At 39.1% G+C, this 27,470-nt stretch overlaps 1 protein-coding gene across 1 annotated transcript; it reads left to right on the top strand.

The window, feature by feature from the left end:
* The first annotated feature begins 13,289 nt into the window (after nt 1–13,289).
* Nucleotides 13,290–13,808, top strand: LOC135700720 (cuticle protein 19-like). Its single transcript, XM_065221367.1, has 2 exons — nt 13,290–13,367; nt 13,438–13,808. Exons 1-2 carry the CDS (start codon nt 13,359–13,361, stop codon nt 13,768–13,770), a joined length of 342 nt encoding a protein of 113 aa, XP_065077439.1. The 5' UTR covers nt 13,290–13,358; the 3' UTR covers nt 13,771–13,808.
* The last annotated feature ends 13,662 nt before the right edge of the window (nt 13,809–27,470 follow it).

Below are 27,470 nucleotides of genomic sequence, written 5' to 3'. Positions count from 1 at the left end.
AAAAAATCAGATAACACGCTATTTGAAAACTACCCAAATTTGATCGGTCGGATCCATGCCAATGTTGCTCATGTGTCAGCTTGTCACTCATAACATAGTCCACCCATTTTTGAGTAGGTTCAGTTGTGACGGATCTGGGAGGATCTACCCAAATTGGAGCGGTTTTGAAATAACGTGTAAGTATTGACGGTGGCTTTCTAACTCTTTACTCCTATGGTAAAATCCTGAAGTCTAGCGGTTTTTGTCTCTTCACTCCACCATGGTACCAGCGAGCCACCGTCTCTTCATGTAAAGATTAACAGGAGCTTATGAGATTTTTCACTGGAGTGAAAGGGTAAGGTAAACATTTTTCTCGCACAGACTAACGTTTGCTTATGGGATTTTCCCATAGGAGCAGTGTTGGCAAAATCAGAAATCAATTGATATTTTTCCGCTCTCATGCGCTCGCAATATCACGCGTGATATTGGAACAAAATATCATGCTTGATATTGATTTTACAAGCTCCTTTGATATTGCGAGACTATTCACAATGTGCAAAAATCAAGCTGAGAGTTGACTCGACACAAAAATGATTCTATTGCACATCGTTTTTTTAGAAAGAGAAAGCATAGTTTGCTATCTCTTTTTAATCTTCACCAATGGCAGACGCGAAGGGACTGCTGCAAGCCGTTATTGAAGTTTCGGTTGCATTCGGCTGTAAAGCAAAAATCATTACACTCAATCTCACCACAGTTTGGTGAGATTTGCAGTTGGTGAGTTTTGTTAGCTTGATATTCCGAGCTGTGACATCACAGCTTGCAAAATCAACCGCAGTAGTTTGCTTCAAGGTTGTAAACACTCATTTCAGCTAAAACAATGTTTTTCTAAATTATGAAATAATTAGATGCCATGATCAAATTTTGAATTGGTAGGATACAAGAAGAGGTTGCAAAGAATGTGTTTGACATATTAAACCTGAATCCTGATGAATGTGGGCGTCTTAGTGGAATACCTGTATAATGAGAGAGAGGAGGATTAGTATTTTCCATTTAATTCCACTACTTTATTTGCTTATCCTTGACAGATACGCGTATTTCGTCTACAATGTGCAGACTTCTTCAGTGTCTTGTACTAATACTCGACTGAGTATTAGTCGAGTATTAGTACAAGACACTGAAGAAGTCTGCACATTGTAGACGAAATACGCGTATCTGTCAAGGATAAGCAAATAAAGTAGTGGAATTAAATGGAAAATACTAATCCTCCTCTCTCTCATTATATTAAACCTGTTTATTTCACTTCATGAGAGTCACAATCAGCGATTTTTCACAAACTCACTCACTCACTCACTCACTCAGCGATCAGCAAATCGCTGATTGTGACTCATAGAAAGCAAAATTTACAGGTTTTATGTTTCCAACGCATACTTTGTAACCTCTTCTTGTAAGTTACAAGTAAAACATGCCATCATACCATCTTTTGGTTTTATTATTCCGAAAAACATTATTTTAGCTGAAATGAGTATTTGCAACCTTGGTTTGCTTGTTGATTTTTGTCTATGAAAATCAAGCGTGATCTTGTGCGCTGGTGAGAATTGATTTTTTGATATTTTCCCAACACTGCATAGGAGTAAACCCTAGTAGCATGTTTGTCACATATCGGTTGTAGAATCTTCTTTACGACTTATTTCAGTCATAATTAAGTTGCTGCAACTTTTCTTAACGGAAGTGTGCTACTCGGGAAGAGTTACAGAGTGACCGAAAAGGCTAATTGTCAAGGTAATGCGGCCATTTTTTTTAGACTAGCTCTGGGGCACAGGGGCCTATCAAATGAATCAATTTTACGCAATTGAGAAACATAGAGAGGGTTGAAACCTTGGGTATTGCAGTTATCGATAAGCGCTCCTTCTTGCAAAATTCTTGTGAATGGAAGATACAAGGTTAGCTCAAAACACTCAATAAACACTGAATATCAAGAGATTTATGTCTGTTTTATGTATCAATTCCAAGAAGAAGAAGTTCCACTACATCTATCAAATTAACAAGGTTTCAAAGAATTGCCAGCAAATATCTTCAATTTCTCAATGCACAGTATGTTTTTTCAATATTTAGCTCTTTTTTATACTGGCGGTAGAACTTTGACTGCTTCTAAAGATTTGCAATACTTATAGATAAAGCAGGACACTTGTTGCAAAATGTTGCTGCTTTAAACTGTATGCATCTAACTCCAAATTTGTGCGGTCGTTATGAAATGAAATCAAAGTTTGATTCAATTGATTCCAACAAAAAATGTTAATGGAAAAAATGGCGCATACATTCATTATCTAAGAAAGAAAATTGAAAAAAAAAATACCCACGCAAATTTAAAGAAATAAACAAGTATCGCTTGGAGTTTCTCCGATTTTTGGTCATAAGTACAGAAAAGCAATACTTGGATAATTATTTCATCCAATCGTGTGAAAACTTTTATGAATACCTGCATTTCTAATTAAAATAGCATGTAATGACCAAAAAGAGCATCATGTGCTACCTTTAAGCTCTTAAACCACTTGCATGAATCATAAAATGTAAACAAACAATGGAAGAACCAGTCTTGGAGCCGAACAGTGGTCTAGAACTGTGAAAAGACGGTCAAAAGTCATTATCTCATGAATGTTGCATTTTGGACTAGTGGTGTCTTCCGAAAAGTTTCTGGATATAAAAAGGTCCTTCTCTTGACATTGACAAATCAATGATCAATTCTTCTAGAAGTGAGATTAAAAATTTATTTTTCCAAAAATTCTATTTTCCGGTTCAGTTTCTTCGGCAAAGTTTTAGAAAATATCAAATCAAGAAAGTTTACTGAAGACTTTAGGTGGCTATTTCTTCATCTCATTGAAATATGGAACGTTTTTGATGGTAAACCTCCTAATAAAAGTTTCTACTTAATAATTAATTTCTTTAAACTTCTACTGGTTTGAAATGTTCTACAAAATTGTTCAAAACATTAATACACATGAGTTTGATGAATATCATAGCACACTAGACCGCTAAATAGGTGAGTTATTATTGGTTTTGCCTCAAAAATACAATTTTTAGCCGCATAATTACGATTTACTACCATTTCCCACCACATCCCACGACAAAACCAATAGAAATAGAAGTATTTAAGTGTGTTTTCTTCAAAACATTCAAGTTTGTAGTAAATCGTAATTATGTGGCTTAATATTATATTTTTGGAACAAAAACAATAATAACTCAACTATTTAGCGATCTAGTGTGCTATGATATTCATCAAACTCATGTGTATTAATGTTTTGAACAATTTTGTAGAACATTTCAAACCAGTAGAAGTTTAAAGAAATTAATTATTAAGTAGAAACTTTTATTAGGAGGTTTACCATCAAAAACGGTCCATATTTCAATGAGATGAAGAAATAGCCACCTAAAGTCTTCAGTAAACTTTCTTGATTTGATACTTTCTAAAACTTTGCCGAAGAAACTGAACCGGAAAATGGAATTTTTGGAAAAATAAATCTTTAATCTTTAATCATTGATTTGTCAATGTCAAGAGAAGCGCCTTTTATATCCGGAGACTTTTCTGAAGACACCACTAGTCTAAAATGCAAGATTCATGAGATAATGACTTTTGACCGTCTTTTCACAGTTCTAGACCACTGTGAGCCAGCCAAACTCTTATGGCGGTAAGCTCCAATCGGTATTATCCTCGGATTAAATCCCGAACAAGAATGTGCGGCTGCTTTGATGTCGACATCATAGTTATTCAACACGATGATATGCAAACAATTCGCAGATCATCCAAACAGGGACGGTATTAAAAGTTAATCCGAGTTGGAGCTTACCGCCATTAGAGTCAGTTACCAAAGGCTTTTCCTACGTGGTTGACATGCAATTAGTTTCAATTTCCCCCAGTTGAAGATACTGGATGTCCAAAAACTGGGATAACTATCTGTCAGCGAGGGTAAAAAGAGTTTTACCCCCACAGACTCGTTTCGTGTGTCCTTTTCTGGTTCAGCCCTTCCTCACTACATCGAGCTGGGAAAACTTCGACTACCTGTGCGCTTGTTTGTTCCCCGGGTCATGAACTGCCAAAACTGTAAGCAGTTGGGACATACGGCCTCTCACTGTTGCTGCAAGGCACGCTGTTCCAAATGCGGGGAGAAGCATGGGGATGACACCTGTGCAGCTACCGCACCAAAATGCGTGTACTGCAAAGAATCTCCTCCTAGTGGTCTCTCGTCGTGCCCGGTGTACAAACAATGCGGGGGTAAACTACAACGCTCACTTAAGGAACGTTCCCGGCAGTCTTTTGCAGAAATGCTTAAGACAGCCGCGCCATCGACCAACGAAAAAAATCAGCCTGCCCAAATCAAGGAGTGGTGTGAAAAAAGAAGTTTCATCTCCTCCTGGTTTTCGTAAAACTGACTACAACCTAGATTTTCCACCTCTTCCGGGGACATCCACAAACCCCGATGCCCCAATTTTAAGAACAGAAACCCCTTCTTCATCTGGGTTGTTCTCATTTGATGACATTGTGGACGGTATTCTCAAATACCTCAACATTTCCGATCGTCTGAAAAGCATTGTCCTCACATTGCTTCCCACTTTAAAATCCTTCTTGAAGCAATTGACATTGAAGTGGTCCCTCCTTGCAGCAATCATTTCCTTCGATGGATAATTTTCCAAGCGAGGTCGGGGATTTGATCACTGTTCAACAGTGGAATTGTCGAAGCCTTATTTCGAAATTAAATTCGTTCAAGTATTTAATCCATAACAATAATTGCGATGCATTTGCCCTCTGTGAAACATGGCTCTCTTCAGAAATTGATCTCCCTTTTTTTGATTTTAACATTATTCGATTGGATCGTGAGGATTCACGTGGAAGAGCGGTACTTTTGGGGATCAAAAAGTGCCATTCCTTCTATAGAGTGAATCTTCCCGAATTCCCCGGTATTGAAGTTGTCGCATGTCAGGCTACCATTAAAGGTAAGAGCCTTTGTATTGCTTCTGTATATATTGCTCCTAGAGTCTCTGTTAATCGCAAACAACTTTTCGACATATGTGCGGTACTTCCCGCTCCATGGTTGATCATGGGAGATTTTAACTCCCACGGTATAGGCTGGGAGGAGCTGTACGATGATAACCGTTCTACTTTGATTTATGATCTCTGCAACAACTTCAACATGACAATACTTAACAATGGAGAAGTAACACGTTTGGATGGTCCATCCTCGAATGGTAGCAGATTAGACCTCACCTTTTGCTCCAATTCACTATCGTTGGATTGCACTTGGCATGTAATCCAGGATCCGCCGATCAAAATTTCGATTGTCAGTGGGTTCAACTCGTCAGAATCCGTTAACGTCGCGTATGATCTAACCCGTAACATCGATTGGACTTAGTTCCAATCCGCGATAGACGATACAGTATCGTCAGTGGAAGAGCTTCCGCCGTTGGAGGAATATAACTTCCTCTCTAATCTCATCGTCGACAGCGCACTTCAAGCTCAAACACGACCGGTGCCGCGATCGTCAATCCGTAAGAAAACACCATCGCTCTGGTGAGATCAACAATGCACGGAGGTTTACCGTAAAAAGTCCGACGCGTTTAAACTTTTTCGGAAACGCGGAACACGCGAGCATTTCGACGCATACACATCTCTTGAACGCGAACTCAAGAGCCTCATCAAGGCCAAAAAACGGGGTTACTGGCGGCAGTTTGTAGACGGATTGTCGCGCGAAACGTCTATGAATACGCTTTGGAGTACGGCGCGAAGAATGCGTAACCGGTCTACTAACAACGAAAGCGAGGAATACTCGGATCGATGGATTCTTAAATTCGCACGAAAAGTGCGTCCGGATGCCGTGCCGTACGAAACCGAGAATTCAGTAGTCGAAATCAGTCAGCCTTTTTCAATGGTCGAACTTTCACTCGCTCTCCTTTCGTGTGGCAATTCTGCCCCGGGATCTGATAGAATCAAATTCAACTTGCTGAAAAACCTTCCAGACGTCGCTAAGAGGCGCATGTTGAACTTGTACAATCAGTTCTTGGAGCTCAATATTGTTCCCGACGATTGGAGACGAGTAAGGGTGATAGCCATTAAAAAGCCTGATAAACCCGCGTCGGATCACAATTCGTATCGGCCCATCGCGATGCTGTCGTGTATTCGGAAATTGATGGAGAAAATGATCCTTTTTCGCCTCGACAAATGGGTTGAGACGAACCACCTTCTTTCAGATACTCAATTTGGTTTCCGTAGGGGTAAGGGAACGAACGACTGTCTCGCGTTGCTTTCCTCGGAAATTCAGTTGGCTTTTGCTAAAAAAGAGCAAATGGCTTCTGTGTTCTTGGACATCAAGGGGGCTTTTGATTCAGTATCCGTTGAAGTTCTTTGAGAGAAACTCCACGCTTGTGGATTGTCTCCATTAATGAATAATTTTTTGTACAATTTGCTGTCAGAAAAACATCAGTTCAGCTTCGAACCTGTTCGGATACGGTTGTGTATAAGTTTATTTCTGTTTTGTGCGTGCGCTCGCTGATTTTGCCAGATTAGCGCTGGCACTCTGCCTCCCGGACGGTTATACGTGTGTGATTGGTGGTTTTCTCGCTTTCCGAGAAGTTTTGGAATCGAAAAAGAAAACGTGATGCATCATGTTTGCAGGCATCAGAAGAAGTGTCGCTATCTGCGTTGTTTGTTTTTTTTTTCTTCGCTTGTGCTCCCGGTACAGAAATTTGTGGCGTCGCGTGTGATAGTTTTTGATTTCAGTTTGTTTACGCGTTGTATGATTTTGTGAGCGGTCGCTTCGTGTTCGCGTCATGGAGCAATCGACTACATTCGACCAGAGAATTGATCCCCGTAGGGCGGGTCTATGATCGGAGCTACTACACCAAGCGTGACATAGCTGCTTGCAAGGGATTCAGTTGGACTGATTTGGTGAGATTGTTCCATTTTTCTACTTTTGTCTATTTAAACTTAATTTCTATGAATGCGTATCGTTTGGAATCATTTGATTCGGATGAGACTCTTAACTTTTATTTGTTTACATTGTGTTTCAATTGGTATTCTTAAGAACTTCATAAAATAAGGTTTCAATATTTAAATTGAGCAGATCGACTAGCCTGGTGGCTGCCGCTTTTGCTTACTGAGTAGAAGACCGTCGGGCATCCACATTGTAAAGATTCCCTATTTTCAGCTTTTTTACAGGCTGGAGTTGTTGTTTGAACCATTTAGTTTATCAATTTAATTTATCTGTATAACAATTATTCACAAGCATTCTTCCAGGTCAATTCAAGAATAGTTTGATGATGATAAATCTTCCTAATATTCACATTACAGTTATGACCAGATCCTGTCAATCTCTCCGCGCATCAGACTGTTATTTTTCAATAATTCCACATAATTGTAATTTCATACCTTCCTCCTTCAAGATGAATGTTTACGATACGCATACTTTGCTAGCTGACAAAATGGGGTCATTGCTGTATAATTATTCTCTTTTTGCAGCCTTCATTCAGACTGGATCCATTGATTTAAATTATTTGAGTTTTCTTCCAGCTCTTTGATGATGGAACATCACTAGATTTATACTGTAATGATTCACTCTTACAGCTTTCACCCTGGTTTTGTCTGTTGATTTGATTTGTTTGAATTGGTTTTCAGCTCTTTGGTGTTGGCAGTCGCGGGCGATCAATTTTGCTCATGCTCATGCTCTAAGTTCATTTTCAGCATTTCGATGATGGAACGTCTTCAGATTTATATTATAAGGGGGCTTATTACGGATGTCACATCACGGTGAAAAGTTGTCACTTGTCGTCACGGTGAAGTGTTTCCCATTTGATTTGTACGGTAATCACGGCTCTTATTCTGAGTATCACTTTCTTATCACCGTGTAGTGACACCCGTAATAAGGCCCAATGATACACCATTTGGTTTTGGCTTCGGGCAAATCCAAGTATAATGCATGATAACACTGATTCATTTAAAACCATGGTCGCATCACTTATCAAGGTGAATCCTGATCCAACGAACCCAACTTACTAACAAAATCTCCTTTTCTGTGTCTTTTGTTGGAAATTTCAGGGTTACATCTTCCTTATTGGGAGCTGAGGAGACATAGAGCTGCATCATATTGTATGTAAAATAATTATTATTTTCATTGCGGAATACCAGTTTTTTTATCCATATAAATGTATTTTCATTATTACGTATTTTAATGTTCTGATATATTTCATTTCTCCATTACATATGTTTACTATATATATAAATAAATACTGGGTTGGGAGGGAGCATCAGGGTATCATTTGACCTGAAACTGGACGATTGGAGTGGTATGACAACCGGAGTCTAGGAGGGAATAAACACTATCATTTTCTTTATCCTACCGATTCGATTGTGATGGTGTGAATTCTACTCCAACAGTTTCAGTGAGATTGAGGCGCCATTCTTAACAAACCATCCTGTAGGAAGCTTAATAAGTATTGCGAATTGCGTTATTCGATTTGTTGGATCGTATCGTTGGAAGGAGATTCTTAAATTCCCGTGGATTTCGCGTAAGTGTCTCTGCTTACGGGTCCACCCCACCGTTTTTGGCCCTTCATACAGCGATATTGTGAATTCAGATCGGTAGCTCAAATTGATCTTGCTATTAAGTGAAGCTGCATACAAGACAAGATCTTCGAAGGGATGGTGGCTACCTTACATACATACATACATACATTTGCTGTCAGAAAAACATATGAGCTTTTCTCATGGAAACTCTACAGCTTTTCGATTTAGCTACATGGGTCTCCCCCAAGGCTCATGTTTAAGCCCCCTTTTGTACAATTTCTACGTTAGAGAAATTGATGACTGCCTTAGTGACAATTGCACGTTGAGACAACTTGCAGATAATGGCGTAGTGTCTATCACAGGGCCAAAAGAAGTTGACCTGCAATGACCCTTACAGGATACCTTGGAAAATATGTCTACTTGGGCTATTCAGCTAGGTATCGAATTCTCCACGGAGAAAACTGAGTTGGTCGTTTTTTCTGGAGCTAAATCCTTAAACATGTTTTATGACTTTGTACTACGTCTTCGCCGATTTCGGCAATTCAGTGAATTTTGGTTTATTTATGACGCAGGAAATCCACGGAATTGCAGAGCATCATCGTCCTATGATTGCTCCGTCATTATACTCTGCAAAGTTTGGCCAGGTTGATTCTGCAAGAACGTTTTTCACAGATGGATCTCTAATAGAGGAGTCCGCTGGTTTTGGTGTATTTGTGGAATTTCATAGCGCCTCTCGAAAACTTGAAGCTCCTTGTTCTGTATATGTGGCTGAACTGGCAGCAATTCATTACACTTTGGAATCTATTGCTTCACTTCTTCCAGACCACTACTTTATTTTTACGGATAGTCTCAGTTCTGTCGAGGCCGTTAAAGCACTTCTCGTATTTTCTCTTGAAAATACGAGAGCTGCTTAGTGCTTTATCCGTGCGCTCTTTCATCATCACCTTCGCGTGGATCCCTTCGCATTGCTCAATTTTGGGCAATGAGAAACCGGATTCACTTGCGAAAGTGGGCGCTATGGAAGGCGACATTTATGATCGACAAATCGCCTATAGTGAATTTTTCTCTATTTATCGTTAGCAGTCGCTCGTTAGCTGGCAACATCAATGGAATGAAGGGAGCTTGGGACCAGGGCTCTACATTTTCGAATCTCTAAAATGAACTCGAGTTTTGTTTCTCTCATACAAACGTGTTCAACGCTTCATTTCTATAACGCCTTGCTAGACTATCAGCAAGAAATGATAATGAAAAAGAAGCACGCTTAGAAGGAAACGCTGACTGTGGATCTTCTCGTCGTTGCTTTGCTCATCGCTTTCAATGTAAGTAATGTTGATTTTCTAGTTAAACGAAACCTCATTATGGCTTTCAATCCCCTTTCACGAACACTCTATCAACGCTCTTTCAATTTGTTTAAAATGCGTTATGTCCCGTTTTCGTTAATTTTTTTCTTTAGATAAATATGTGGATGGAAGATAAATTAAACATATTACGTTTAATCTTCAAGTGTTTTCACGTGAGAAATGCTTTAAATATGTAATTTCATTTTCCGTCAGATACGTCATGAAACCTCTGTTGATGTGTTTCATGAAAGAGAAAACTATCAAAGTCGAGCGCTCTTTCGCTCATCCGTTTCACTGAAGCTTGAAAGGAAGACCAATGGAGCGACGGGAGAAAGAGAGACAAGCGATTGTACATTTGTTTGTGCACGCCGACTGAGGTTCTAGAATGCTGCGAAGCTGTTCGACTTTAACAGAAAAAGAAAGCCAGCAGTCTCTTCGTCGCATCGATTTGGTCGATTGAAGCTGATATTGTGACGCCCTGTTTGGGACGATGGCTACATTCAATTATCCCTAAGGTGTCGAAGTTTACATGGTTCAAATGGTTGGACTTGGGTCGAGACTTCATACGCGTGATGTCTCGTCTCATGTCCAATCACTATTGTCTAAACGCTCACTTGTTCCGTGTGGGGTTGGGAGACAGCAATCTCTGTGAATGTGGACAAGGTTACCAGGACGCTGATCACATCCTTTGGTCTTGTGCGGAGTATCGTGGAGTCAGATCACATTTTTATGATTCCCTTCGGGCTCGAGGTAGACAACCTAATGTTCCAGTTCGGGATATTTTGGCTAGACGCGATCAGGAGTTTATGAAACTCATATATGTTTACTTCAAGAATGTTAACCTTAGATTGTTAGTTTGATTAACCTTGTGTTTAGTTTGTATTTTGTACGCGCTTGGTTTTTTTTTTTTCAATGTTTGTTTTCAAGATGAATAGAAATAATTTCATGTTTTAGGATTAATTAAATATTTGTATCGTAAACCACATTTCAAACCTCCTTCTTCCCTTTTTCCCATCCAAAAAATAGTAAATCTCCACTAACCTCGAGACAACCGCTAGTACTCGGTCCAGCTCCTTTAACTTTATATATAAGACAGTAATAATGTATAACAAAAATGATAACTCGGCTCCGTAAAGTTTATTCAATTGAGCCTGTACAAATAAAGTAATTATTAAAAAAAAAACTTTCGGTTATAGACATAATGTTAAATTGTGAAAGTTTTTCATAAAATTAAAAAAAAATCGGAGTGTCTAATTTTCCCGGATAATTAAATTGGAGTTTTCGGATTTTACTAAACATCACGTGCTTGGAAAATGCAATAACTCATAAACCAATAATTGTCGAAAGAACATTGCATTGTGAATTTTATGTCCAATAGACCTTTTGTCATACATTCATCAATTAGCGGCGCCGGTGGCATAGTGGTAAGCGTGATTACCTCTCACCCCAGCAGGCCTGGGTTCAATCCCAGTCGGCGCCGCCGGGAATTTCAGAGGCATAACATCTCTGATCACGCCTTTCTTCGGAAAGGAAGTAAAGCCGTTAGGTCCGGTACATGAGTTGATGGGTCGATAGGTAGGGTCCAGCTGCCTTCCTGGCGTCGGTAGCATTGTTGCTCAGCACGGAAAACAAAATCAACGAAAAACAAATCAAGGAAAAAAAAGATTCACCAATTGTACGAAGTTCTGATCGTTGAATATGGCAATGACTATTATTTTGAATAGCTCTATTGAAAGCTAGCAATGTGAATAGGATAGCTGTTAGATACTAATGATTGTTATTTTTTTATTCATATGATTAGAGTGCATTTCCAACATACAAAGTCTCTTAATATGCAATACTCAAAGATGAATGTCTATCTGAATCGGATCGGCAAAAAACAACTCTTCTTCAGCCCTTGTACAAACAAACTATCATACGTATAAATGTTTCGCAATCTATCACACTCACCTCATTCGTGGAACAGAATTCAAACAAATCGAATTTACTTTCTATCCAATTGATCCAAACTCACAATGTTCAAGGTACCGGCGACTTCATCTGATCAGACATTGGATTTAGTTCTAATTCCTCTATTTCCACAGATTGCTGCCATTCTAACCTGTATGTTCGTCCTCACCGTTGCCATCAACAAGCCACATCATCCACCGGAGCATCCCAGATACAAATTCAACTATGAAGTTAAAAACCCTCATACCGGAGATTACAAGGGCCAGTGGGAGCATCGGGATGGAGATCGTGTAGTTGGAGCGTACATGCTACGGGATCCAGATGGCACTCATCGTGCTGTAAACTACAGATCGAGCAAGGGCGTTGGATTCCAAGCGCACGTCAGTCGTAAAGGAACTGCTCGGCACCCGCATCATGGGCAAAGTTACTCAAACATTCATCAGTTGCACTAGTAAAATAAACGACATTAAACAAAACCTGCTCTGATTCGTTTTGAACTACATTTTGAGAAACTTTTTAACATTATGTCAGATGCGTTAGGGTTCATAAAATGTGGCTTATGTGATAACGAATAAGGGGCTGTCCATAAACTACGTAGACACTTTAGGGGGGGGGGGTTGACAATTATCCACGGCCCATACAAATTTAAAAAAATTTGTATGGACAATTGTCTACGCAGGGGGAGGGGGGGGGTCGAAAATCCCAAAAAACTGTCTACGTAGTTTATGAACAGGCCCTAAAATCATTGTCAACGAAGAGATAAAATCATTTTAAAAAAGTCACCAAAGCACATGTGCAATCGACAAGTCTGGTGGGAAAACGGAAAATGACCAAAACAGGTACTATTGTCCACCCCCCAGACTAGACGATGGTGATGGTGATGGCGTTGACGACGTGCCGCTATGCCAAGTCGATCGCGCGCTTATGGATATGATATAATAACGGTATAGTTTAAACAAGCGAAAGTGGCGGACACGACATCGTGCTGCCTTTGGAAACTTATGAGTTAATTTATTGCACATATGTTTGTGAGGGGTTTCTATCCAGTGGCGTGTGCATGTCATGAAAACTTCCCCCAGAAATGTCACGAGTATGTGGTTCGTCCAAAACGGAAAGCCCACCCCCCTGTGGTCTCAGATCTTTGCATGCTAATGTGAAAGATGGATCACTACTGATGCTGCACCTGCAGATGGTGGTGGAAGCCACGAGAAACCTCTTCCAGCGTACCGCTAATTCCAGCAAACTTTAGTTTCAATGTCTCTCAAGGCCGGCACCGCATCGCCGTTTGAAAGAGAGGCCCGACAAAGATAGCTGCTTCCAATAGTGAATGCGTGAGCAAATGTCCGAAATGATCGTAAATGAGATGATTTTTTTTGATTCGGGGATGCCGCACGTAGTAACTTCCACCTTCTCACAACGCGGTGCACTAGTCAATGATTCGTTCGTATAAATATTCTTCGACCAATGGTCAACGGCAACAGTTTACTCGCAGCATTCATTCTAGTGCTACATTAACACCATAACGGTACAGGAGATCCAAAATGTTCAAGGTGTGTGGATTCGGTGATTTTAGTGCAAATTTGACAGTGATTTTAATCACGTTCGATTTTCGTTTCGCAGATCATTGCATTGGTTGCCTGTTTGGCCGTCGTTGTATCGGCTGAGTACTACCAGGATGAGCATCATCATCATGAAGAGTATCATTCTCATCCAAAGTACAAGTTCGAGTATGGTGTCAAAGACCCACACACTGGAGATCACAAGAGCCATTGGGAACACCGGGACGGAGATGTCGTAGTGGGAACCTACACTCTGGATGAAGCCGATGGAACCCACCGTATTGTGTCATACAACTCCGATGACCACAACGGATTCCAGGCTCATGTGCAGCGAGTGGGACATGCTCACCACCCACACGGTGAAAGCTATGCCAACATCAACCAGCACCACTAGAAGGAAGGGGCGGTCCGAGGCAGTAACGTTTTTTCCATCAGTTAATACTTTGTTACTAGTTGTGTAATAGCAAATCATGCCAAAATAATAGAATGTTCCTCGCTTGTACAATTGAAACTTTGGTTATGTTCGTCTTAGATATCACAAAAGTGCACGTTATTGCTTAGGGGTAAAGGGAGTTACGGAGGTGATAAACTGATCCTAAAGATATGTTTCTGGAAATTTCTAACAGTAGACCCGTGCACATTTGTGAAGTGCAATGCTACAATGACAGCAAGTTTGAACGACAGTTACAGATGTTTGTAATAACATCTTTGCTTAAGTCGATTGCTGTCGACCTCTTGGTGATACCTGAGCTCCAACAGGTCATATTCTTATTCATTTAGATTGCAATCAATTTATAACTGGTGACATACTGATTTTTCAGATGTGCGCACCGGGGCGTCCACCTCAAATCTATGCATCCGTTTAAGAGACGCCCATAGCACGGTGTTACACGACAAAATAACTTGTCAAGTGACCTATTTTAGGTAGTTAGTCTTATTGAGTACACCATGGAATTACATTTCAAATTGTTCTAACACCCCAAAAATGTACAGTTATTGTTAAAAACCGATTTTGAGTAAGTGATTGCATGCTATCATGAGTAGCTCAATAATTTTTCAACCGATTTCAGATTTTCAAATGGGTTTGAAATGCAAAAGGTCAGAACTTTTGAAATATTTACATATTTATAGTGATTTTTCTTAAAATCGTTAAGATTTTTTATAATTTGAAATTTATGTATTATTTGCAATTTTATAACTTTAAATTCCATTAAGGTGACTGAACATGATCCTCTTTCCTTGCCTTAAAACCACTTGTTTTATATGCATTCTTTAAGCTTTGTTTAAAATTTAATCCAAATCGATTAACATTTACCCATTTGAAGTCACAAATGTAAAAAAAAACACAATTATCAAAGCTTTGTCAATAGGAGACATTGCCAACGAACGCCTTAAAAATTACTTAATTCAATTCTTTGATGCAATTGGTGTAAATATTTACATTATTTAACATATCTCAGGTAATCATGACAGCAGTAGGTCTCTTTTCTTCATTCAAATTGTTTTCAATAATCAAACGTCATGATTACCTGGGTTTTGTCAAATAAGGTAAATATTTACATTGCTTGTACCAAAGAATACAATGCAATACTGAGTTATGTACCCAACGACTTTGTCGAAGACCGGAAGATGATCCGAGTTGATCCTGAAAAGTTATTAGCATTTTATTGAACCAATGGCTGCCCGAAAAAAAAAGGAAAATGAATAAAAACTAAAATCAGTCAGACACCGCTTCAAAACAGGATGAGCGGTAATTCCGGTAATTCTTAGTCCAGTTGAAATCTTTTTCCCTTTGCCTTAATAACCTGCCGCATGTGTCTTTGAAAAGTGTTACAGCTGGCACGAACGATATCTCGAGGCATTTCGTCCCATATATTTCCAACAAACGTTGCTTAAATGATTACATGGTTAGTCCTTTGGTGCTCCCTAGTTTTCCCCATGCATAGAAGTCGAGAAAATAGAATACCGAAATAGAAATAGAATACCGGAAAATTGGCTTCCCAGTAAGACTGTGTAGCTTTTGTCTGGTGGGACGCACCGTCTTGTTGCAAGCAGTATTGTGCATTCTTGTAGTGTTGCTTGGCGAAATAAAGCAAATGGCTCTTCAACACGATATCTATGTAATATTTACTGTTTATTTTAAAACCAGGTTCAATGAACAGCAATGGAGCCTTCAAAGTTTTGGAGAAACATGCCTAAACCATCACCCTGGAAACATTCTGGAAATCGTTGAACAGCCAGGAATATAACACGAGGAATATCATATTCCCGACCATTTTGCTGGTTGTAGAACATTTTCTCGTCCGAAAACAGAATTTGATTCGACAATCTTTTGCAGTTTGAGTCTCAAACAAATGAACATTCAAAACGAACTTGCAAGTCGTCTTGACATTTGAATACACTCCAACCGAAAAATATGCAGACATGTATGTGATTAACCCATCCGAATCTACAAACTTTTGACAGGAATTACCACTAACTCTGATCGATTTTCTGTATTTAACAAAGTTGTTGGGCATAATTATGATATTGGATTTGGTGATATTTGAGACGTTTGCGACGCCACCTATCGACAAAACTTTGAAAATTGTGATTTTTTGAACATTTTAAACTTCTTGTGTAAATGTTGACCGATTTGACTAAAATTTCGAATAAAGCCTCAGGATTGTCTCACCTCAATGGGTCTGGGTTCAATCCCAGGCGAGGTCGATGGGATTTTTCATAAAAATCATAAAAATCTTTGGTCACGTCTTCCTTCGGAAGGGAAGTAAAGCCGTTGGTCCCGGCCCATGTGTGTTGAATTGGTGCGATATCCTACGCAGGTGTGGAAACTGCCTTCCTGCACATTCGATTACCGTCAATGGATGGCAATCGATGTCCGTCGGTGATTGGCACTGGATTGCGGAACAGAGACCGACGTTAAATAAAGGAATTAAGGAGAAGGCTACATCACCGGCGCTGCTTGTCTTTAATTGTGGTGGTGTTCGAACAATTTAAAATGTGATTGCATATTGCACTCGATAAGGCTAACAGCTTTCAATAAATCACTTGAAAAGATCATGATATATTTTTTTATTATTTGTAAGACTGCAATTACATTACATTAAATTACGTTCTTTTTTATTAGCATTTTCCTCGTTGTGATCATAGCAAGCATTGATTCTGAGAACGTGGCATCCATGCCATGATACAGAACCTAGCAAGGTTAGTAGCTTGTGTTTTACCTCGACTGCGATTATTGCTCAGAGTTTGCTTGTTACTTTTGAAATGTGAATTTTCAATCAATACATATTGATATTGACAGTTGATCCAACCAGTATTTGTTTACTTTCCCATTCAAAGCAGTTCAGCGTAGCGTAGTGTTTCATGACACGTTTCATGAATCATTTGGTGTGCCGGAAATAGCATGCAATTTTCGGCAGCAAAAAGACGCTTACTAACGCTTCGCGACTTTTTGGCAGGGTTTCCATTTAGAAAGAATGTTTCGTCCGGCAGCGTAGCATTAAATTCCTAGAATTTGGAAATATGCACAACCACTGTCGGGATCAATGGTACAATCACAGACAAACAGACGTAACTCTTTAAAGCTGGTCATCGTACATGCGTTTAACGTTCAATTTGAATTCGAAAAGTTCGCGAGAAACACGAGAGAGGCGCACGCAGTCATTCAATCACATTTCGCGTCTTTTCATTTGATCGTGCACTACGCTTGTTAGTGTGCGTTAGTAAGAATGAGTGATGTGTAAACATGGGTCGCAAGTGTGAAGTGTATTCTTGTTATCACAGCGAAGATAAAAATCCAGGAAGATCCTTCCATGGATTTCCTCGGGATGTGGAAAGGTATTTAAGTCCCAGAATCACGCTATTATTCATTAATGCATGTGAGGATTTTGTAGGTGCTCTCTGTGGGTAGCAAACTGCAACTCACCAGAGCTTTCAGCGACATTTACTGCAAAAGGCCCGGAAGCCGTAAAAAAGTTGAAGATTTGCTCAGACCACTTCGGTCATGCATCGTTAAAAAATTCCCTTCAATAATACAAAGGGTAAATTATGATCTAAGTAAGCAAGGTATTAAATTTATTAACAGTTTTAAATTACTTTAAAGGTTGCTGAGTGATGCGATTCCAACTATTCAAATACCGTACCAAACGGGTGATGAGGATGAATACATTGAATACTTCGCCGTGGAATGTATTGACTCTGAGTCGGATGACGAAAATTGGCAGAAGATGGAAAATTCCGAAAGCCGCCCGGAAGAGATGAATGGAATTTCCAGTGAAGATTTCTACGATGATATTGAATTTCTCGATGTGAGGTCAGATTCCTCAAGCGTAACGGAACAGGTCCTACCAAGCTCAGGTAGCTTGAATGAAAAAGATGATCATCGTTGTCATTCCCACCATAAAATGACGAGGCATATAGAATGATCCTTCGAATTTAACAACAGTTCAATCTTTGAAGGACTTCCAGGTAATTGTGTACTTTTATCTGTGCTTTATGCAAAACTAGTGAGAAAACCTAATTTTGTTTTTCACTTTAGATGCCGTGTTATCTGACCACGACCAAACAAACCTGAATATTATATAAGAAGAAACCTCAAATGACCTTGATTCGAACGATGACAACTCTTCCGTCGTGAATACTCCTCCGGTTGACTATGAGTCGTTGTATACGAAGGAAAAGGTGAAATCAGCATTCCTGCAAGATCAAATAATGCAACTACAACATGTCTTAATTCTTTAACAACATTAAAACGAGTGGAATTCTAAGCCAGTTTCATAGGTGCCAGAAACTAGCAAGGACAGATTTTCAGGCATCAACATTCGGAAAGTCGATTACTAATCACTTTATACTGCAGAAAAATCAATAACATCCAGTATGAAAAACCGGAAGAACTGCAACAAGCCATGTGCTATGGAAAACGAAAAAGTAAGTGGAGAATGCAATCTGCAGCTGCCTGGAAGAAGCGAAACAATGGTATTCGAAAAGAAATGCAGTTTGCTCAAAAACTAAACACTGAAAATGCTCAGCTGGCAAAATTAGTCCGATCCGATCAAGTGCTTCATAATAATTAGATAAATCGTACACGATAGCCGAAGGATAGGCGATACAATGCTTCGTTCAAAAAATTTGCGATGGGTACCTACCTTGCTAGTCCGTCTGGATACCGATTCATTCAGCGTTCTAAGGTCTTGAGCTTACCACACAAAATGTCAATTGGTAGTTCGACTAGAACCTGCACTGAGCAAGGAAATCTTAAACCGCATTGCTTCGAAAACCAAAGGTTTCTCAAAAAAAGAAAAAGCCATAGCTATATGCATAGACGGCATGTCCATAAAACCGGAACTGACATATAGTGTACGTAGTTTCAGGAATAACCACGTATGACAAACAATCTATGGAAGGAGATATCCAAACTGAACGTAATCCTGAAAAGCAACAAACAAGGTTTAAGCAGGTTTGAAAGATTGAGTGCTTTAAATAATCATTAAAAAAATAATAAATGGTTATAGGCAATCGGTTATATATTAGCTCACAACACCCCTGGTAGTAAACTTCAATTCGAATTGGTGCAAGACACTGTGAAGGCCTTAAGAATCAGAGGACTCTAGCCTTTAGCTGTGATAATGGATCAAGGAACCACCAATGTGAAAATGGTCGAGGATGCTGTTGCAACCCAGAATAACCCGTTTATCAAGGTTGACGATCACCAGATGGCAGTTATATTTGATTTTCCGCATTTACTCCAAGAATATGCTGATGAAGCATTATGCAGTATGTATTCGAAAAGAAAATAGCGTCATTTGATCACTTCAGAAAGCTTTATGAATCAGACTGCATATCGACTCCAAAACTTGTTCCGAAATTGAAGGAAAACAAGCAACTCGCACCCTCAGTAGCTCAGTTGCCAAGGGTATTCAATACTACGTACAAATCCGCGAACTTTCGAACAAAGCTATGGGAATGGCGCCTTCGTAGAATTCCACGATATGCTCTTTGAAGTGTTTAATAGTAGGGCAAACAGCAGCTGTAAAAAGGTTATTTGTGTGTCTAAAAAACTGTAATTTAAATTATTAATATTACATACGTTATAGCCCTATCGTGGTCCAATCACCGATAAGTCGTGCCATTGGAGTTTTTTGGAGAAAGCTGAAAACGTACTTCGAAATATGTATTACACAGTCAATACTTGTTTCACTATTCATAAGGTAAGCACAATTCTCAATGAACATTTCAATTGGTCCTATTTGCTTTGATCAATTCTCTTCATCGACTTTCTCTTTTGGTAACCACTGCTATACAAACAGATTTCGCAGGTTCTTATCTAGCGTTCAAAACGTAAAATACAACAACGAAAGGTTTTGCAGCTTTAATAACTTAGAAAGAAAGGGAAAGTCGATCAATGCAGATAGGACATTTTAAAATGTTTATCTAGAATTTCAAAACCATTTTAAAATTCAAGCTAAACAATGCATTAGGTCCTAAGTAACATTGATCCATTCTCTTCTTCGACTTTCTCTTTCGATAATAACTTAGGTACTGAACCGTTTCTTGTCGTGTTTGTCGTATAAACAGCTAGATAATAGCTTGTTTCATCGATCTGTGAGCTGAAATTAGCTGGGAATGTCTTAACATGGCCATGAGGATGCAAAAAGAAAGTTGACGAAGAGTATCTGTCAATGTTACTTAGGACCTAATGCATTATTCAGCTTGATTTTTTTTTTTTTTTTATATATTAATTTATTTGTACAGGCTCAATCGAATAAACTTTACAGAGCCGAGTTATCATTTGCATTATACATGAATAATGTCTTATATCTAGAGTTAAAGGAATTGAACCGAACCGATTACTCGCGGTCGTCTCGAGGTTAGTGGAGATTTACATTTTTTTGGATGGGGAAAGAGAGAAGGAGCTTTGAAATATGATTTATTATACAAATATTTAATTAATCCTAAAACATGAACTTATTTCTATTCATCTTGAAAACAAACATAAAAAAAAAACTACACGCACAATACACAAACTAAACACAAGGTTAATCAAACTTACAATCTAAGGTTAGTATTCTTAAAGTAAACATATATGAGTTTCATAAACTCCAGATCACGTCTAGCCAAAATATCCCGAACTGGAACATTAGGTTGTCTACCTCGAGCCCGAAGGGAATCGCACAGCTCAGATCTGACTCCACGATGCTCAGCACAAGACCAAAGGATGTGATCGGCGTCTTGGTAACCTTGTCCACATTCACAGAGATTGCTGTCTCCCAGCCCAACACGAAACAAGTGAGCGTTTAACGAATAGTGATTGGACATGAGGCGAGACATCAGACGAATGAAGTCTCGACCCACATCCAACCCCTTGAACCAAGGACTCTTCGACACCTTAGGGATGATCGAGAATAGCCATCGTCCCAAACTCCCTTCACTCCATTTATTTTGCCAGCTGGCGAGCGACTGTTGACGATAAATGAAGAAAAAATCATTGTAGGCGATTTGTCGAACGTAAATATCGCCTTGCATAGCACCCACCTTAGCAAGTGAGTCGGCCTTCTCATTGCCCGGAATCGAGCAATGAGATGGGACCCATGCAAAGGTGATGACAAAAGATCTTAAAGATAAAGCACTCAGAAGCTCTCGTATTTTCATGAGAAAATACGAGGAGTGCTTTACCGGCCTCATGGAGCGAATAGCCTCGACAGAACTGAGACTATCCATAAAAAATAAAATAGTGATCTGGTGCAAGTGAGGCGATCGTTTCTAGCGTATAGTGTATTGCCGCCAGTTCAGCAACATATACGGAACAAGGAGCATGAAGCATTCGGGAGACGAGCTTGAATTTATATATTATAATGTTTTATTATACAAACACGCTAAGAAAGACTCAAACTTGCTCACAGCGGAAACCAAACTACCAGGGTGGATTTATTGGAATTCAAGTGCGAAAAGCTATGTCCTAAGTCAAGATTGTGTCGAAAATTTGTTCGGTGAAATTCGTAGCGATGTGGATCTAACGATTCCCACTCTGTGATGAAAACGACATAGTTATTGAAGATTTCACAGAGATATCAGAACCTGAACCTACCAAATTTACGTACAAGCTTGAACAATTGACCCACATAGAATGAATTTGCCAATTTAATGATTTTCTCAATATTGTGTTATTTTTTTTACTTGTTTTTTGAATAATAAATAATTCAGAGTGATAATCGATTAAATTTACTATTTGTTACAACATTTACTTTTTACATTAAATAAAAAAACAAGCTAAATGTTACTATCAATCATCAGAAACATATGTAGAATTATAAGAGCCTCACTGCGATGCTCGATTCTCTTCATCGATTTTCTCTTTGCATTACTACCGCAAAGTGAACTTATTTTCGGAAAGCTTTCCAATAAAGTATAGTAAAAGGTGGTATTAGTTTAGCAAAAGCAACATCAAACCACAGACAAACAGACGTAACTCTTTGAAAAAGTTATCCTTGAAAACAAAGTATCTCAAAACATAGAACCTCAGTAACGACATCTCTCGGGCTTCTCGCGGAAAACAAGCTTGCTCGCTAACTCGCAAACAATATTGCCAAAAAATTCTATAGAATGTATAGAAACGTCAAAGTTATCCGATGCAAGCACTGCGGCGAGTAGTTCGCGGAATTCATAATATTCAAATCAACCGTTATATGCGTGCACGGTGATACACAATGTAGAGTTACGTCTGTTTGTCTGTGATCAAACGCACCGAGAAATGTTATTACAACCGAAGTATAGCTAAAAAGAAAAAGGATGGAGAGAACCGACCATCGCAGCTAGGCCCTTATGATTCTGAACGCTAAATATGTTTCCTTGAAACACCTTCTTCTACAAAAACAATCCTACGAAAACTTTGTTCCCCTGGATATCTAAATGTGTTGTTTTTTCTGACTTGAATTCTGGTAGCGGGAGATAATCGTTGAATCAAAAGGAGGAACCTTGCTCATTTTCCGTTTGTATTATCTTTTGAATCTGATTCATCACGTCTTCGAATTAACTTTCTTTATTCACGCGAACATGGAACTCCTTAGACGACGATTCAGGATTCAACACCGCTGTGACGGATTGGTTTCGACTGGTATCTGGTATCAAAACCAATCGATTACAACAAAACCAATTGAACCAACCTAGCTTAACTAAATTGCGGAATGTCCGGTTGTTCGAAGCAATCAAGTGAAGCTGACCAAACCTTTAATGTTGGTACTGTCCACTCTGATGTGATTACTTACAGCTACTCCAATAGGTTTATAGGTTTATCGAAACTAATACCGCCTCTTAGTGTAATTTCCTCGGGAAAATCGTTGCTCTTCCTAGTCAGAATTGTGGGGATTGATAGTAAAACATTTACTTTGGTTATTGTTCGAATTAGAGATATTTTTCACTCCAAAATATTAAAAAAAACATCAAGCAGTCTTAGTACGCGGCGAATGCAAATACCTAGTCGAATTGAAAGCAAAACAAAAAACAACGACCACGGTGTTGCTAGTGAAATCAAAAACGAATGACAGCTGTATGTAGATGTATGTGTGGAAAATGTTTTATAGGACAGATAAAAAATCGCGTGGAATGCTTAATAGATGGCGTTAGTGTTTTAACGTATATTAGTTTGAATAAATGACGAAGATTATTTTGATCATTTCCATCAAGAGTTACGTCTGTTTGTCTGTGGTACAATAATATGCATAGCCGGTGATCCTGCATCACTCCAGCAAAACTTCTAAGCTTCTTCCGTTGACACCCGGAACCACTGTTTTCGTCGTTAGATATCCGCTAAGCACAACAAAACGACAACCGAAACGATGGGTAAAAGCATATTGCTCAATGAAGAAAAATAACAGTCTACGACAATCTCAACCTGTGACAAACGATTTGGCGGACTGCTTCGTCAGCCAAAGTTTATTAACCAGGGATCGGGTCCTACTCAATTTTTTGCGATGTTGCGAGACTGCACTTTCATTACCAAAGAGACGTGAAAGAGCATTTTAAATCGTGCAGCACATTTCATTCTTCTTGTGTTGGAGAGCTGCCGCTTCAACGGTGTAAAGTCTCTTTCTCTCTATGTGTATGTCGGGTCAACATCGGGTTCAGGTTTGGTAGAAGTTAGATTGGTGTCGGGTTGGCTTAGTTTTTTCGCCGGAATGTCGACCAGAGCTCCGTTTATGTGTAGGTTACACTCAATTGAATGATATCAAGCGTTTCTCAAATGAAAATGATCCGTGCCTTCGTCAAATGACTAAGCAACTGATATCACCCATTCGAAGGAGGTCTCCTTTGATAGTGGATAGCTGCTTTTCTCATTTTCATCAAAAAATTCAATTGATTTTGAGAATTTACAGCACTGCTGGGCTAGCATACGAGGTAGCTTTTATAATTCATTTTCCTAGCGTTAACAACGAGTGGTTAAGAAGACACAGGCCCCATAATATCAGCATCCTTGGTTCGATTCCAGTCTGCTCCGTTTTATTATTTCTTAGAACTGTTTTTTTTTTCATAAGACAACCTAATTAAGGGGAGTTTGAGAAGAAAATTACACATCGTGCTTAAAAAAAATCTCTTTAAGAAAAGCATCAAAATTTGCATTTTCCAATGCTCTTGAATACCATACAGTCACTGTAACATATATTATATGAGTGTCAAAATATTATGCAACCAGCCTAAAATTTGCAGTCTTTCCTGTAAATCTCTAAGCCACCCCTAATAAACAAATACCATAAACGAACTGTATGCCGGATGGGTAGATTTTTCTCCTTTACTTAACTAAAACCTTTGGTTATTATAAATAAGGTTGGGTCCGATTCTACCCGTTTCACTTTTATACCTGTGATCTTGACATTTTTACCTAGGGGATGAGTACTTAAGGGGGTTAGGTTTTTGATAAGTGGAAATAACACTGATGAAGGCTGCACATTGTAGTCGAAAAACGTATCGTTTCGTTTGGATACCAACATTAATTAACCGGAATTAAATGGAAGATAACCTTTTTTGCTGTTATATTTGATTTTTTTTTGATTATATACTCATTCAATGTTTTACATTTCTTGAACTAAATTGTTTGAGTTTCACATTCGTTGAGCATTATCAAAAAACCCAAAATCAAAATACTGATGTTCGGTCACAAGACTTAAAAATAGCCCAAATTCAATAATTTCTCTTGAATCCTCACTGCTTGTTTGAAAAAAAAACCAGAATTTCCAATAGCAACCAAAAATATCCATAAGTACCTTCCCAATGACGCGATCATCTAGATAAAATTGATAAATAGCAGATTTTCAGCGATGGGCCCAATCTTAAATCCATAGGCCAACATAAGAGCCATTTATCCTACTAAAAAACTATCAATGTTACCCCGTTTTTCGCATGCGCATGAGCATGATTGACCGCCCTCGGTTGCCTCTCTTTTATTGCCAGATCAGCTGCTCTTACACAAAGAACCAACAGATGATGTTTGGGACTAACATTCATCCTCAATGTGTAAAAACTTGAGATTTAGCAACACCAGCGCCGGCCGTTTTCGAATGCAGATCAAAAAGGGAATGGGAAGGAATCCCAGACAACCAGAAATCGTATAACAATGTACAGACAGTATCGTAAATTGCTACAGTTTAAGTCAAAATCACATATAAGAATGGCAAACCTCGCATTATGTTTAAGTTAAATCGTATAGAATGCAATTTCCGACCTATATGCGATGACTCATTTTTCGGTCGTACTGTATCACAAATTAAATCGGACTAAGACTTTTCAAAATGAATTTGTTATTACAGATTAAATCGTATACGATGTTAAATCAACTCGTTTAAAATTAAATTAAAATATACGTGCACTTTTGTACGTATAAGCCATTTATTTGCATTCTATGCGAATTGTTTGTTTGTATATATGTTTGTATATCACGAAAACAACTTTGACTATACGTGCATTCTGGTTGTCTGGGAATGTGTTGACGTATACTCGCTGTGAAGGAAACCGAGAAGTCCTCTGCGCTTCCATGAGAAATCACTGGGATGTTGGATGTAGGTAGAGGTTTGCAGCAGGGATCGTTTTGGTAAACTAATGCTGATTATAGTGATTTATAATAGATACACACACTGAAAATTATCACTATTCTTCTTCTTTTTTTTCTTTTTTCCTTTATTTAACGTCGGTCTCTGTTCCACAATCTAGTGCCAATCACCGATGGACATCGATTGCCATCCATTTTTTTTCCTTGGTTTGTTTTCCGTCGAGCTTGTTTTCCGTGCTGAGCACCAATGCTACCGACGCCAGGGAGGCTGTTCCCACACCTGGACCCTACATATCGACCCATAAACTCTAGAACCGGGGACCAACGGCTTTACTTCCCTTCCGAAGGAAAACGTGACTAGTCAGAACATCCCGGCGGCGCCGACTGGTATTTAACCCAGGTCTGCTGGGGTGAGAGGTAATTACGCATACCACTACACCACCGGTGCCGCTGATTGCCTTCCATTGAAGGCAATCGAATGTGCAGGAAGGCAGCTTCCACACCTGCGTAGGAGTAGGATATCGCAGGATATCGCATCCATTCAAATTCAACACACATGGGCCGGGACCAACGGCTTTACTTCCCTTCCGAAAGAAGACGTGACCAGAGATTTTTATGCCTCAGAAAAATCCCACCAATCTCCGCTGGGATTACACCCAGACCCATTGGGGTGAGAAAGTAGACACGCTTACCACTACACCACCGGGCCGACTAAACTTATCACTGTTGACCATCATAATCAAAAGTTAATAAATAAATAGGAACGAATGTCAACCGGATGAAATTGCATGGGGCTGCTAGTACTTTCGTGAACTCTCTTTCTTGCTTGAATCAAGATGATATCCACAAGCCCTTGGCTGCTTCTTCCACCTCATACTGGCATTTGCTGATGGTACTATTGAACATAATCAGCATGTTGTATCTCCTTGAATACACCCTGATTCCTGCTGTTTCCTTTTCATCAGGGAGGATTTCCTGCAGTCCTGTATCTGTGATCTTTTTGTAATTTTCAGATTTCCATCATCCATATTTGGTACATATAATATGAAATGGCACTAAAGGAGTACTCAGGATCACGACATGTGGTTCGCTTCTCCGTGATGTCGTTGAAATCGAAAGAACATTGGAGGAGTTTGTTTTTGGAGCTAATTCTTGAATCTTCGCTTGAAATCCTTGTTCGCGGTTTCTGGGCCGGTGTGATTTGTGGGTCTATCAGGGTACGGTTTATTTGATAGATAGATATCACTTCGGATATCACTATCAGGTTGTTTTAAAAAATATGCCGAAATCTTTTCCTAATTTTTTCTTGCAGAAAAAATCATAGCGAAGAAAATGAACGTCAAACTTGTTCAAAGGCAGAGCCTAGTCTTTCCACTTCCTTCAATTTTACTCCGTTTTAAGGTATCAAAAAAACTCCAATTATTAAAAAGCAAAGTTTTTAAGAACTCGGATTGTTTGGTTTGTTTTCCCGCCCAATATAAGATCAGACTTGTTGTAAGTCTTACGGGAGAGACATTTGCTCCAGCTTAATTTTAGAAAAAATTTACACTGAACTATGAAAACATGTTACCAAGATGTCTGAACCTCTGTGAACCACCAGATGGCATCCCGTAACCCACTGGTGGGTCGTAATCCATGGATTGAGAAACGTGATTTAGTCAGTAAAGACACGGTACCCGAGTTCGATTCCCGGTCCGGTCCAGGAAATCTTTCGGGATGTAAATGTTCTCAATTAACCCAATTATATTGCTACACAATATTCAAATTCATGCATTGGTTGGCATAGAAAGCTTTCAATTAATAACAGTGAAGGTGTTGTAAAAACACTAAGTTGAGATCAGGCTCGTATATAAGCGTAAAAGTCAGGAAGAAGAAGAACGATCGAAGTATTACTCACTCTGAGTATAACAATGTGATATGAATCGATCCATACTAAGCTGTCATAATTTCATTCAACGTAATTTTGACTATATTTCCAGAAAAATTAAAGTTTTAGCTAATTCTTTGGTTTGAGATCAATTTCAATAGTGCTGATGGATGTTGGCGTAGCTTTCACC

The sequence above is a fragment of the Ochlerotatus camptorhynchus genome, unplaced genomic scaffold, assembly GCF_037179485.1.
Source record: "Ochlerotatus camptorhynchus isolate MF236.1 unplaced genomic scaffold, CSIRO-AGI_Acam_v1.1 ptg000002l, whole genome shotgun sequence".
Taxonomy (NCBI): Eukaryota; Metazoa; Arthropoda; class Insecta; order Diptera; family Culicidae; genus Ochlerotatus; species Ochlerotatus camptorhynchus.
The sequence above is the reverse complement of the archived record's forward strand: the minus strand, read 5'-3'. Positions and strand labels throughout refer to the sequence as shown.